General features: G+C 30.0%; 1 protein-coding gene across 4 annotated transcripts; it reads left to right on the top strand.

Moving 5' to 3' along the window:
* Nucleotides 1-1255: 1255 nt before the first annotated feature.
* LOC137806284 (lipid phosphate phosphatase 2-like) lies at nt 1256-5711 on the top strand. Of its 4 annotated transcripts, XM_068606302.1 has the most exons (10): nt 1345-1435; nt 1706-1800; nt 1888-1967; nt 2101-2320; nt 2429-2516; nt 2611-2720; nt 2837-2930; nt 3544-3732; nt 3821-3880; nt 5327-5711. In XM_068606302.1, the coding sequence occupies exons 4-10, from the start codon at nt 2105-2107 to the stop codon at nt 5521-5523; spliced, it is 954 nt and encodes a 317-aa protein (XP_068462403.1). In that variant the 5' UTR covers nt 1345-1435; nt 1706-1800; nt 1888-1967; nt 2101-2104; the 3' UTR covers nt 5524-5711. The 4 variants fall into 4 exon arrangements, with proteins under 4 accessions (XP_068462402.1, XP_068462401.1, XP_068462400.1 ...); XM_068606300.1 differs by lacking the exon at nt 1706-1800 and having other exon boundaries at nt 1307-1435; XM_068606301.1 differs by lacking the exons at nt 1706-1800; nt 1888-1967 and having other exon boundaries at nt 1256-1435.
* The last annotated feature ends 10078 nt before the right edge of the window (nt 5712-15789 follow it).

The raw sequence follows: 15789 nt of genomic DNA, 5'->3' as shown, positions 1-15789 counted from the left end.
CGAACAATATTCGTTTGTATCATTGTAGGGTTAGTCTACTTAATGAAACTTGATCTAATTGATCAAAAACTAGATATAGTCTTATTTTACATATTAATCAATACAAAATTTTACGGCATCAATTTTACTTTCATTAAGCTTGTTTAAATTATGTTATATAAACTACTTTAAAAAAAAAATCTCTTTTAAAAACACTAAGTTTTTTTATAAATTTTTTGACAAATCATTTGTCATACTAAAACATGTGTTTGTCATCACTCTATTAGACAAAACTTTATAAAAATTGTGAAAAGTACAAACCAACCCTCCTTTTTTATATTTTTATCTGTTTTTCACAATCATTTTCAGGTTTACAATGGTTCCCTTTCCAATGATATAATATATTGACATAAACTACACTTTCATATGAACAAATAAAATATGAGCAAAGACCTTTAAAGTTATAAAGGAATATAATGTGAGAATAAATGATTATTTTTTTATGGTTATTTGAAAGGAAATAAGGCTTTAAATAAAATAAAGGCATATTAGGAAGAAAAACTTGTAAAAAAAAAGAAGGGATCCCTTTATATGCAGTTATATATCTATAAATCTATAACAATATTTAAAGGGGATTTTCCAATTTACCGAAGGCCTTTAATATTCTTATTTTACCCTTCATTATATTTTAAAATTAAGAAAAAATGAAAATAAATTATCCAAATGATACAAGTAACTATATATACATTTAACATAATAACACACTTCAAGTCATTCATTAATGTAATCAAAATAATGTTTCTCTAATGCTATTTAAATATCTATATTAATATAATAGATACATATTTTATATTTCTTTTTTATCCAAAATTATAATTTAAAATCAACATTTTAAACCTTAAAACTATTTATATATACAACAATAAATAAAAAAAAGTAAAAATAAACTCAATTCACTCAAAATAATTGAACACACCAATACTCCATAGTACAATTACTTTTCCCCCTTTATTTTTTGATACAAATATAATCTTAATATGTATTGTTTCTTCAATGTTGTTTTAATTCAAATTATAAAATACATATCAAATATAAAAAAATATTAATGCATACAGTCTTATTTAAATAAATATATAAATATATAAATTAAAATTAATCAAATATTAAAATAAAATAATATAATAAAAAATATAAAAATGCAATTACCTTGCGCTTTCTTGCGTATATATTAAAAAAAAAACCATCATTTTCATTTAGGAGGCTTTCCCCTTTTGTCACTTTTCGCATAAACCATACAAGCATTAACCATACACTTCCTTCTTTTAAATCTCTCTCTCTCTCTCTCTCTCTCTCTCTCTCTCTCTCTCTCTCTCTCTCTCTCTCTCTCTCTCTCTTTCTCTCTCTCTCTCATAAACACACTCTTCCTCTAAATTCTGTTACACCGAACCTCGTGCAGGTGAGTTTCTTCTGTCTTTTAGTTACACTTCCATAGCTTTGTTCTTTAGGCTCACGCAATTTCTCACTGTATAATTCCAAAAGCTCGAAATTTATGTTAGATTCCTGTTCACAAAGGTGTGGAAAATGATCCACTTGCAAACGATTCACATTCGTCATCAAAATTCCAAAATGAGTTTAGCAAGACACTGTAGGGACAAATATGTAATTTGATTAATAGCTGTTTATCTGTGTTCATGTCTCTGATCTGAGAATTTTGGTTTTCTGCTAGTGATTCTTGCTACAATGTGTGGAAAACTCAGTTCAATTTTGCGTTCTCTGTTAAAATGCGCACTGTGAATTTTGTGGCTGAAGGGCTGTGTGCTTGTATGAAAGATCAACTTGTATCTGGAATGAGATTCTAGAGTTAAATTGACAACGCCAATTAACGTCATTGCATTACATATTTTTCAGGCATGAGCTAGAGGCTGAGTGTTATCTGCGACTGAAACTAATAAAAATTGAAATTTGGAAGTTACAGTCAGATTGCCATTGTATTCACTATGTCCAGCAACACTCTGAAAATTATCTACGTTCCAATTTTTTTTTTTCTGGTATTGTATTTCTCTAATTTCCTGTGTTTTTTTTTTTAATTTTAAAGAGCACTATTTTTGTCATTTGCTTCAGAAAAATGCCAGAAGATCGGTTGAACAGACATACGATCAGATCACATGGAGCTAAAGTTGCAAGGACACATATGCATGACTGGTTGATTCTTTTGGTTCTTGCTATCATTGATGGTATCTTGAATGTGATAGAGCCATTTCACCGTTTTGTTGGAGAGGGGATGATGACCGACCTGAGATACCCATTGAAAGACAATACTATACCCTTTTGGGCTGTACCAGTACGTTTTTGCTTCCAAGAACTATGCATCCTTGTTAAAATTGACCTCAATTGACATTCAAGATATGAATTATGGAATTTCAGATTTAAAATTGACCTTAATTGACAGATAGTAGCAATTTTGTTGCCAATAGCAATCATTCTTGTTTACTATTTCTTCCGAAAGGATGTTTATGACTTCCACCATGCTATCTTGGGTACTTTTCTCACCTTCAGAAATGTTTTCCTGTCCTTTTTTTTTTAATATTACTCTGTTATAACCTAACCTATTCAAGGCCAAATGCTATTCAGGCCTTTTATTCTCTGTACTCATTACTGCGGTGATAACTGATGCTATCAAAGATGGTGTGGGACGGCCACGCCCAGACTTCTTCTGGCGTTGTTTCCCTGATGGGAAAGGGGTGGGTTCTCAATTATAAACCAGATTTCCTAATTTATACCTTTACCATGTGATACATAGTTGGTTTTACTTAGTGATCTGCTCAAGAAACATGGTACTGATTCATGATATGTTCAGGTGTTTGATCCAGTAACCAAAGATGTTAGATGTACAGGAGATAAGACTGTTATTAGAGAAGGGCACAAAAGTTTTCCAAGTGGACATACCTCTTGTAAGTACTCAGAACAACCTCGAGTTCTGTTAGGATAATGTAAAAGAGGGAGTTACAAATTACTAATGCCCAATTTACAAATTAGAATACATCTGAATCTTCTTCTCCTCTTGCATTCTCCTAGTTATTTAATTTAACACATTAATCCCCTGACTAACTAATTAGAATCGTAACTGTTGCAATAATTCTTTCTTTTTCCCATAGTCCTCCTCCATGTTCTACATTTCATTTGAAACAGTGGTCTTATTGCCTCTTTTAAGTCAGCATAATTGATAAATTGGTAATCTTAAGTGTCATTTAAAAAAGCATAACATGTTTTAGAAGAAACAGGGTTCCAAGTTGAAGGAAGTATTGAATATTCATTGATCAAAGTTCACTCCATCAAGTATGATAGATTTTTTGAAGAACTGATAATTAAATGATAATAAAAACTGAGTTCCGTTTACAAGTCTATATTGTCAAGGATAAAGTTTCTCTATGTAAATAAATATAATAGGAATTACATTGCCAAATTATCATTGGGCATTTAGGGTGTGTAAAGAAGACCTATTTATTAGTTTGTTCTCCTTTTATAGTAATATATGCCAAAAAAGTTCAAATTATTGGTGTACAGGGTCCTTTGCTGGTCTTGGTTTTCTTGCATGGTATCTATCTGGGAAAATTAAGGTGTTTGACCGTAGGGGTCATGTTGCAAAGCTTTGTATAGTGTTCTTTCCCCTTCTTGTGGCAGCTATGATTGCTGTCTCTCGTGTTGATGATTATTGGCATCATTGGCAAGATGTTTGTACTGGAGGGCTTATAGGTATGTTGAAGACTGGATTTCCTTTGTTTGATTTATTAACATATAAATATACCTTTCTCTAGACATTTTTATACGAGATTTTATGCAGGTTTGGCAATCTCTTCCTTTTGTTACTTGCAATTCTTTCCACCTCCATATGATAAAGATGGTATGTCCAGGAATTTATTCTTTTAAACTTTTATTATTTGTTGGTATTGTGGACTGGAATGAGCTTTTCTTACGCGTGTGTGTAATGGGGGGTTATTGTTACCGTTTATTATTAAATAGTCTCCATAACTGTTTTGAGAGTATGACAATTGTATTTCATAACTGTTTTGCGGAGAATATTGTTTGCTGCTTTCGAATCATTCTCCAGATCTAAGTTTCTATAAAAGGATCAATTGAAAATCATTTTTGTCGTGTGCCTTTTCAAGTTATAGCAGTTTTAGCACTATCATGAAACTTAGTTGTTTATGAATTAAAAGTAAAAGGCACAAAGAGGGGGCAGCAGTAGTCTGTCATATTTTTTTTTTATTTCCACATAACTTGCTTTGAAAAGTAATTAATTATTTTCAGTGTTTAAGATTTAAATTTTAATTTGATTTGAGATTTGGGTTAGGTTGGGATCCATTTCTTCTTTGAAAAAAAAAACTTGGGCGAGGCTGCCCAAGCCTGGGCAAATATGTGACTTCTTTCTTTCTAGATCCGATATCTTTCTTACGCCCTAACTAAATTTTCTATATTGTCCTTTTCTTGTTAACCCTTGTATTTTCTTTTCTGATTTGTTGATGTTTCTATATTACTATATTTGGAGTGTAATTTGTACATATTGTAGACCGAAATCATATAAAGTTGCTTTGCAAAATTATATTTTCTTTCAACTTTCATCTCTCTTAATCCTACTCTCTTCTTGTATATTTGATGGAATTTTTTAGAGATGCAAGATATCTCATCATTCATCTCTCTTGAGGGATCTTATACGAGTTAGTGTGTTTCTCTTATTTTGATCTTTGAGGACTAGAGATATTTGTCTTCTGATGACCCCATCTTATTATAGCTCCAACTGTGCACCTTTTATAACATTGACGAGCTTTTCTATAAATATATTGTCCAAGACTTTAGACACCACAATCTAGATAAGTATATCAAAATTTATTAATGTGATCTTATCATAGTATTTACTAAGTGATTTAAACTCATTTAGTATTACTAAGTGATTTAAGCTCATTTAGTATGATTTGAAACTTGTTAAACTGCTTTGTATGTTTTTGTTTTCTTTCACAGTAAAGAGTTCACATTGATGAGTTGAATTTGTTTTCTTCATCTAAGGGAACCATCATAAGTCATACTAAGAGTATCCTACATTTTCTTAACTCTCTTAAATGCATGGATTGAGCACTCTTCTTTAGATAAAGTACATCAAAGAAAGTTGTGGGCTTTGAAATTGAGCATGTATCTCTCTGTGTTCCGTAGCTCGTTAATCTTCTAACTATCTTCTGTAGCTCGTTAAACTTTCAAATTATTGTCTATTGTGGTTCTTTTTGTAGATTTTGAAGTAGATTTGTTTTCACAACCTCTTAATGTTTTTACGTTTTTATGTCAATTTATTTTGTAGGATGGGGACCTCATGCATATTTCCAGGTATTGGCTAATACTTCTTCGAACAACAGTGACAATTTTTATGCACAACAAACTGAGGTTCAGATTGTATCTGTGTGTATCCCACCCCATCATGATGGTGATAATGTACAGATTAATAGATTGGACTCCAACCCCACGTTAGATGGATCACAAATTGCACGGTTACACTGACTTACTTTACATTAACGATGTAGGAAAGATTACCATGTCCATAATGTGTAACAAATATAAGGTTCAATTAAAATTCTTTTGCGGATAAAACAATATCATAGTATATTGACGGTTACAAAATGCACTATATCAATTATGTTTGAGAGGTGTTGATTGGAATAATATCTTGTTATTTGTCTTTTTTTTTATTATCTCTTGTTTTTTTTTTTTCACTTTTAGGCCATCTTGCTTGTGAATTACTAGTATAGTTACTATGTAGGAAACCTTTTACATTGTTTCTATAGAGAATTTTTACTTTCATTCATTGAGATCCATGTATATACAAATGTAATAGAAAGAGAGATTATTTCACATTGAAATAACAATGGACGTTAAAGAAATATTTTTATATCAATGGATGTAAACAATATTTTTTTAAAAAAATAAAATTGTTTATCTTTTAATTTTGGATTTCTTTTATAAACAGTTTATGTTGTAAATTAAACAATGATTTATTGCTCGTTTCCTAAGAATTGCAAGCATAAGAATACAACATTATCCCGGAGAAAGAAAACAAATCTGTGAAAAAGGTGTTAATAATAAAAACTATTATTGTAATTGATGACAACTATATAACAACACTTAAATGTTGAGTAATCCAACACGTACTATTTAATATATTATACTGAGATGATACTTTAATGTGGTATATAATATTTTAAAATGTTATTTATATGATTCTAAGTTTAAGTTTCACGTTGAATATGAATAATATATAAGAAAAAATATCCACAAATTTATTGTTTTAAGGTTTTGGGTTGAATGTGATGTGTTGATCTCTTATATGATTTGCTCATGTCCCTTGGTGTCAAATCTTTCCATTATTTGCCCTTAAAGAATCCAAAAAATTTGTGCACTTAACATGAATTGAAGACTTGAGTGGATGAAGAGTCCTAGATTTGAGGATTTAGGAATGACCAAGATGAGTAGTATATAAAAAAGAAGACTCACAAACTTGTTTGGATTAAGGGTTGTGGGTGAGTGAAAAGTTAAGGGTGTGAGTGAGTGGAAGTGTGAAGAAAGTTAAGGGTGTTTGAATTGATGGATGTGTATGAAGAAAGTTTATTGGAAAGTGTGAATGATGTGATAGTTGTGAGAGTATTTTAATATATTTTGAATAGTGTAAATGGTAAGATTACAAAATTACCCTTATATATAAATAAATAAGAAAATGAAATATTAATTAGTTTAAAGGAAATTTAAGTTAATTAAAATAATTAGTATTATATTATTTAATTTCTATTACATTATGTTATATTTAATAATAAAGTACACTTTTGTCCATGTGTGTAAAAAAATAAAAATAAAATAATTATTAATTTTTTACATAATTTTGATAATTAAAATAATTGTAAGTTTCAATTATAACTTAAAAAATAATATAAAATTGAAATTAATTAAAAAATAGAATATAGAAATGAAATATGATTTCTTCATTTTTTATTTTATTAATTGAAAAAAATTGTATTAGTTAACTTTTTGTTTGTTGATAATTTTAATATTATTAAATTCATTACATTTGATGTAGAGAGAGATAAATACATCTTAATTTGAAATTATACAAAACTTAAAAACATAATAATGTTAATTAGAAAAAGAAAAAACATCCTCAACAATAACATTTTAACCTTTATTGTGAAAACCTTCAAACGTGTTTCTAGAAGGCATATCTTATTCTGTAGGTGAAAAATAACAAAAACAACAAAAATATCAATAATAATGTTCAACATGAAAAATAGAATTAAAATAAATCACAATAACATAATGCAAAAAGACAATCAATGGCCTTGATGACGATGACTCTGATTCAGAGTATCCTCCATTTTGTCCATCATTTGATCATTCCGCTCCATCCTTTTATCAAGTTTGTCAAAACGAATGTTAACGTTCCTCATGCTTTCTTTCATGTCTTGCATCCCCGCCCAAATTTGGGTTAACATTTTAGTTTGATTGGGGATTGCGGGTTGAGGTTGAGCACCTTGAAGCTGTTGTTCTGGCAATTGATCCTCTTCATCATCTCCTTCGTCCTTCACTTGAGGCCTACCAAGTTGCCATACACCATTGACCTGGAATATATTTAATTTGGTCATACTCTTTTTGGCGAAATAATGATTCCATCCAAGCATTACCGCTTGTTCATTTTCCAAGTCGAATCCATACACCTGCAAGATGCGTGTTATCAAAATTGCATAGGGCAGCGACATGTTGTTATCCCGACATTTCATCATGTGTTGCATGATGTAATGTGGCCAATTAATCATTATGTTATTTTTTATGCACCAGAGCATGAAATTATCTTCATTTAATACTTGTGCGAAGTTGCTTCCACGAGGGCACAACATATGCACCCATGTGTAATGTAGTAGCCGGTCATTCATTGTTAAACTACCGACATTTCTGACATTCTGTCCTTGAACATTACAGTCCTCAGGGATCGTCCTAAGTGTTAACTTAACACCGCTATACCTCAAATCAACAATATTCATCCAATCCATTTCATTGATGTGTATCCGCTTGCCACAAATCTCAATGGCAAGTTCACCACGAGGTGTGATCTTCAGATTTGTATAAAACACTCGCACCAATTCCTCATAGTAGGGAAGTTTCATTCAAAGGAAAGTTTGTAAGTGCTGGAAGTTTAGAAGCTTTTGAAATTCAAATCCAGGTGCAGCAAAAAAAAGGAGAATGCATTGCTTTCGGAGTTATGACTGGTCTTCCATGAAACATATTTTCAAACACCATCATTTGCCGTTTTGAAGTAAAGTATCTTGAATAATCAAGTACTTCTCCAATCCCCGTTGCTGGTGGAGGATTAACGGCATGACCTTCTACTGGCTCTTTACCCTTACGGGTTCTGTGGCGTTTCTGGGATGCCATCTATAATGCAAATAGTTCACAACATTATGGTATGTCTATGTAAAATAACAAAAATTATAAATATAACATTCAAAATTTGTATTTCCATTCTATAAAAATAATAATTTTCAAATAAATAATTTTTATGTAAACTATGACAAATAAATTATATGTATTTTATGGTATGTGTATGTAAAATATCCAAAAATACAAAATATAGCATTCAAAATTTCTATTTCCATTAAGTAAAAATAATTATTTCAAATAAATAAATATATTTCTTTATAAAGAATTAAATGTTCAAAAACTAGTAACTATGTACACATATTATTACAAATTCTAATTTATTATGTAATCTTTTTCTGTTTTTTAATTAATACAATATTTGTTTTAAAAAATAACATTAAAAATTTATATTTACATTCTGTAAAAATAATAATTTCAAATAAATAAATGTTTTTTTATAAAGTATTAAATGTTAAAAAATATTAAATATCTGCATATATTATTAAAAAATTGAATTTATTATGTAATCTTTTTCTGTTCTTTTTAATTACTACAATATTTATTTTAATTTTTTTATAATAACATTAACAATTTATGTAAACTATGACAAATAAATTATATGTATTTTATGATATGTGTATGTAAAATGTCCAAAATTATAAAATATAGCATTCAAAATTTTTATTTCCATTAAGTAAAAATAATCATTTCAAATAAATAAATATATTTTTTTATAAAGAATTAAATGTTCAAAAAATAGTAACTATGTACACATATTATTACAAATTCTAATTTATTATGTAATCTTTTTCTGTTTTTTTTATTAATACAATATTTGTTTTAAAAAATAACATTAAAAAGTTATATTTACATTCTGTAAAAATAATAATTTCTAAAAAATAATCTATTATGTAAATTTAAATCAAAAAATTTATTTATTAACCGCTTCAAAGTTACTATGTATACATTCATAAATTTATATATTTATTTATTAACATTGTTAAATGTTAAAAAAATCTTCTGTATATTTAGTTTTTTCGTTTTTAAATTACTGCAACAATTTTTATAATCTTTTTAATAAAGGAATTTTAAAATAATAGATTTCTAATTTCAATCTATAATTAATTCAATTCAATTCATATCACAAAAATAACATATTCAAATTTTATGAAATTTTTACATTAATAATATACAATTTTAGATAATCAATTTTCCAAAACATTCACATCTAAAATTATAAACTAATTAACAAGTACTTTAAAATAATTAAAACAAATTAAATTCAAAATAAAACTAAACATCCAAACACAATTTAAAAAAAACACACATACCTTAAGAAAGCAGAACAAAACCACAACACAATGCAACTAAGATTTATCAAAGTGTGCCTGAAAAAAAATCATTCAAAAATTAGTTCAAAAAATAGAAATCCAAAAATCTGGAAAATTAAGAAACATAACCGATTATCACCTCAGTGTAAATTACCACATAATCGATTATCCACATGTTTATACCACATAATCGATTATGCTTCAAGTTCAAAAAACACCATAACTGATTATCCCACCAAATTTTTTTACAGATAATTGATTATGCCGGGAGTATAATCGATTATCAACTATTTTTTCCCACATAATCGATTATGGCAGACGTTCATTTTCACTCATAATCGGTTAAGAACGAAACAAAATTCATAGAAACTCACCTCATGTCACAAACCGAGAACCAACCACACTCTCCTACCACTATCCTTACTCACGACCCTCCAAGCTCTCTAGGTCTGTGCTTTGTGAACAAGTCAATTGTATCTGCTTTGTGAGGTTGGTTAGGACATATATATTGCTGCTGAAGCTTTTATTACGCTCATTCACTCTCTCACCAACTTACCTTGCATTCATTGAGCTTTGAACTTGGTCAAAGAGATTCCTGAACAATGGTGAGGAATCTCATGTGCTTGTTGCTGATGTGCATGCATGCTTTTGCTGAAAAGCTTCAAACAAAATACTTCCTCATGCATGGCCATATACGTCCAAGTGAAGAGCACACATGACTTTTCTCTTATCCTACGTGGCACTCACTCCCTCACCCTCTCCTTTCTCTTCACTTTTGAAAGCTCTCTCATTTGGCCCAACTTTCAACTCACCCTCACCCGCACCCTCCACAATGACTGGATCCAAACGGGGGTGGCACCCCACATTCGTCTGTGGCTACAGTGTCACCCCCCAATCCAAACAGGGGCTTAGGGTTTTAGGTTCTTAAAGGAGAAGATGACAATGAGACTATGGACTGTTAGAGTAAAGTCCAACAAACCCTTGATATTTTTTATTAAGTGTTGTTTAACAACAAAGTATAAAGATGAATATGCTTCGTCTGTAAGATGAATGTTTTCCAATAGATTATGTAAGATGCAAGTGCTTTGTTTGATAGACGATATAACAAATTTGCGGTCTCATGCTTTGTCTAATAAGTGAAGTCTTAGCTAGACGATATTTACACAATTTTATGCTAATATTGTACTTCACAGAGTTCTTTATAATCTTATTTTGTGTTTTAGGGAATGCTTCCCTTTTCAAATATACTAAGAAGATCTCACAAAAATCCTGTCTATATTAAGATCTCTTGAAGGTCACACTAAAGTTGTTCTACACTAACAAGCATCCTGACACGCCTTATGTCAACCCTAGAAAGGTTATTTGTTGCGTACGATCTTCTGATATTTTGTTTTACTTTAATTTTGATAAAAACTATCTAACCTAGGCTTGATAAGTCATGCCAACTATTAAGATATTTCTTAAAGAAGAGATAAACATTTAATGTTACATGAAGTGCATTTAATGGATCTCCACGTCTTTGCATGGATAGACGCAAGATTGAAGGTGAAGACTTGAGTTGAAACTTCTCAATAGGAAAAAACTAATTTATAATGACTTTTTCCTCAACACTTTATATAAAACAATCCTCTCCAATTGAAGAATATATAAAAGCCATATAGAGTTGTCAAAATGCTATCAATATTCACACTTAAAGTTTTTTTAGCCCAAAGCTTCACAAGAATCTTGTTTGTGTTCATTAGAAATTTTGTTTCGAAAGACGTTAACTCTCTGTCTAGTAAACAAAATCCTATAATCATTTAGATCATAATTTCTTTGTGTTAAGACAAAAGTCCTAAACCCTAAGATTTTGATAAGTGCTAAAAATAGCTAAGTATAAAACATGATCGTACATCATTTGTAAAATGATAGTTCTTATAAATCATGTAAGACACATGTGCTTCGTCTAAAGAGACGATATAACAGACTGTTGTCTTTTTCTTAAGTCTGAGAAGGCACATAAAAGAATAGATTAAAAATGCACAAAACATTAGATGATAAACACATAAACTAAGCTAACCTCGTACTTTAATAAATATTCGTATGTTTTTTTGCAAGAAATATTTGCTTGTCAAAGAGATCCGTTCAAGACAAAATATAAATAAATTTGAAGATCTATTTGGAAACGAGCTTGATAAGTGCCTAATTTTAGTAATTTCATATTAAAATATATGCATTTATGAGGATTTATTGCTAATTTACATATAAAATAATCCCTAATTTATGAATTTATACATTTTTAAATATTTTATGATCTTTATTTGAATATGAGACTTTTATTCCCAAATTTGGTGTTAATTGCAGGTTTCTAGGAAAGATTGAAGATTTGGATAAAAGAGGAATGATTTGAGCTAAAAAGATTAAGCTGAAAGGTCCTAGAATGGAGAAAAGTGTCGAAAAAACCAATCTTGCAACAGGAGATTCTTGCTCAAGCGAGAATGCTTCAGAATAGTTTTTGGAAATCGACGTCTTTCTCGCTCAAACGAGAATTTCTTGCTTGAGCAAGAATGTGTCAAACAGATTGGGCCTTTCTTATGTTTTATCACTCAGCGCAACACAAGAAGTGATCTAACCCTAGAAAATTAGGTTAAATAGGGGGCTAGAGGCTCAACCCTAGTGTACTAGATTGAGAGAAAAACACCATTGAGTGAATTGTAATCCAATTGGGAGAATGAAAGGTGCTAGAAGTATGCGTGACTAACTCTACCCTTTGGAATTGAGACTAATATGCTCAAACTTTTATGTATTGAGGTGATATCTCATATATTAATATTCAGTTCGTGATTGATTATTGATATTGTTGTTTTATTTCTAAATTTCCGTGACAAATTGAGAATCTTAAATCTAACTAGAAAGTATTTTTAGGGTTCTGACCTAAACAACAATACTTAACATATTTGAGTGCTAGGAATAAACTTGAAATGTTAATTGCTATTAACGTCTGAGCTTGTTCTAAGTTGTTCCTATAATTATGCGAGAGATCGATAGTTAGGAAACATTCTTAAGGATTTTATATGCGAGGAATCAATATAAATATAAATGAATTTTATACCGGCATCAATTTCAATCAAAGAACTTAATATTAACATGCTAATCAAAATACATGAGAGTGAGAGAGATGAAACTTAATCTCTATTTTTCTAACTTAAAGCAATTAATTCTTTATTTGTTTTCTTATTAATAATTGCCAACACAATCACTTTAACACTCTTTTTAATTGTTTTGTTTTATATTTAGCATTATTGTACTCAATAATTCACTGTTCCTTATGGGATCGATATCCGTCCTTAGGGACAATTATTACTTTTGACAACGCGGTGCACTTGCCGTAGAAAGTCATCAAATCTGCTTTCTTCGTCAACTTCCTGACAAAAAAAGTCTTTTAATTTTAACCTAACTATATGCCTTGTATGGTATGCACTTTCACCATGAATATGAGCAAACAACTATGTTACCTAAGGAGATAAACATTGTTAGCTATCAATAATGTTGCGTAAAGAATAAGAGTATTAAATGAAACAATAACGTTGAAGCTCATTAGATTCAAGGAGAATATAAAAGAAGAACTGAAAGAAAATATGTTGTGGAGAGTTTCAAGCGATAGATCTTAATTTTCCAAATACAATTGAAAGCTAAAAACTTTATTCACATAGGGTGATTGCTAGTGATATAAGGGAATGATTGTGTCGTGCTCCAGATACTGGTTATGATGGACAATTGAAATTGGAGTTGAAAATTTTGAGATTTAAGATATTCTTTTCAATCTTTCCCTGGTTTAGTCAATTCCTGGCCTGGAAAGCTTTGCTGAAATTGTTCCTTGAGTTCGTGGCCTTCCTTAAATGCTCATTGAAAGAATTAGTGTGATGTAGACATTCAAAGATAATAGTTTAGTAGTATACTGCTTGCTAATGGTACAACTTCAATATAACAATTAAAGGAACAACTTGAGAAAGACTTGCTAGAGGAGTCCCCTCAAGATGCCAAAGTAGAAGTCTTGGCCTGTGGGAATGCTACTACTGAAAGAAGGTTTAATGTTTGGATGGCATCTCTTGGCTCCTTCCATCAAATGTGGTTCTCCAAATCTGAGTATGAAGAGCTTGAAGCTTCATATATCTAAAGAAAGTGTCCATGAATTGCTATTGTACAAGCTTATTTCACTACCCTTTTTTTATGTTGGTGACTTGAGGAAGTGTTGTGAACATTGAAGTAATGCTTGTCTACTAATGGATTTTTTTTCTCTATTTGATGGTCATTCCTATTCGATCCAATTCTAACTAAATTATTGGCTTTGTAAATTATTCTTTGTTTTCTGGTATAAACAATTTGTTGTTTCGAGAAAATAACTGATTCATTTTTTTTATAAAGAACTATAAATCTGAAATTTTATCCAGTTGAACAAAAAATCAATTGGTTGATTTTTCAGAAGTTTACACTCTACTTTCAAACTTTGCGAAAATCTTGTGAAAACAATTTACTCTCCTCTTGTTTTGGCCACACATTCTAACAATAACCCTGTACTTTTCCTATGTCACTTTTCTCACCATAAAAGGAGGAAAATGATAGAAATAAGAGAACCACTCACCTTGGGAGAAAACTGATCAATAGAACTTCAAGAGGATGAAGAGAAGAAGTGATGGAAAAGCAATGAAAAAGGGAAAAAAGAATAATCTTTTGATTTCTTTTGCTATAGGTGGCAAGGGAACTTTTTCTCTTTTAGTTGAGAATAGCCTTTTTGTGCTAAGTGAATTTGCTCTAATGGAAAATTTGGTGAAGTACTAAAGAATTGGCTGAGTCAAACTGACTTGCATTAATCACAGTTGAACAAATTTGAAAACAGCTGAACAAAATTATGTAGAAAAACTTTTAAAACTCTCTTCTACATAATTTCACTTAACAGAGCCAAATATGCTAAGCAATTTTTTCCCAATAGAAATATTTTGAAACCATATTTAAAAGAGACTAAAGGACTCTTCTACTATCTTAAACTAAAGTTTGGATATTACAATGAAATCACTAATAAAATATAAAATTGTTACCTCTTGAAAAAATTTATCTCTTATCTTAATTTTAATAAGATATTCTAAATAAATATTTTGGATGTTTGTATCTTTCTAAGTCATGTAATAATCATAATTACTAATAGAATATTATCTCCTAAAATTAATTGTCCATTATAATATATTATTATATTAAAATACCGAAATTTTAATGTGACATTACATTTATAATAAAAAAATTTATTATAATATTTTAATTAATAATTAATTTTTGTAATAACTAAAATCTCGATCAAAAGAGAACTATTGATCTATCAATTACACAAGAGGTTGGCTACCCATGTGGGCTAATATACATTGAGATACTTAAATAAAAAAAATAGTTTATTATTACTGAAGGCAATTACTTCCTGTACCCAATCAATTGCTTCCTGCACCCGACAAATTTTTTAAAATCCCATTATGCCCTTGTAGACAAATGCATTACGAATATCATTATCTGGAATTGAGTTTTGTATTCCGGATGTACATATCCGGATCTGGGTGTTGAATTTCGAATGTACATATCTGGAATAGTTAACTATGTTCCGGATGTGGGCATGGAGAAGTATATTTTTTGACTTATGGATTTCTATATTCGGAAGCTATGTGATATTTTTTTTCAGCATTATCAATGGATATAGCTGTCTCGGAGGAGAAATGCAAATGAAAGAATGGCAAGATGACGTTGTTCGCTGCGTTTAGTGCGAAAACGAAGGTAGTGGTGGTGATGGCGGTTGCTACGCGAAAACGAAGGGGTGTTGTGATTGGGTGCAGATCTCTCCCTTAACCTAATTTCATTTTCATTAAGGACATTTTCATATTTTCACAAATTTTATTAAGGGCATTTTGATATTTTTGCAAACATGATTGAGTGCCAATTCAAATGGATTGGGTTGGGTGTAGGGAGAATCAACCATTACTGAATTGGAAGAAAAGTTTATTGGGCCAGGAACATA

Source organism: Phaseolus vulgaris, chromosome 3, assembly GCF_000499845.2.
Source record: "Phaseolus vulgaris cultivar G19833 chromosome 3, P. vulgaris v2.0, whole genome shotgun sequence".
NCBI lineage: Eukaryota > Viridiplantae > Streptophyta > Magnoliopsida > Fabales > Fabaceae > Phaseolus > Phaseolus vulgaris.
The sequence above is the reverse complement of the archived record's forward strand: the minus strand, read 5'-3'. Positions and strand labels throughout refer to the sequence as shown.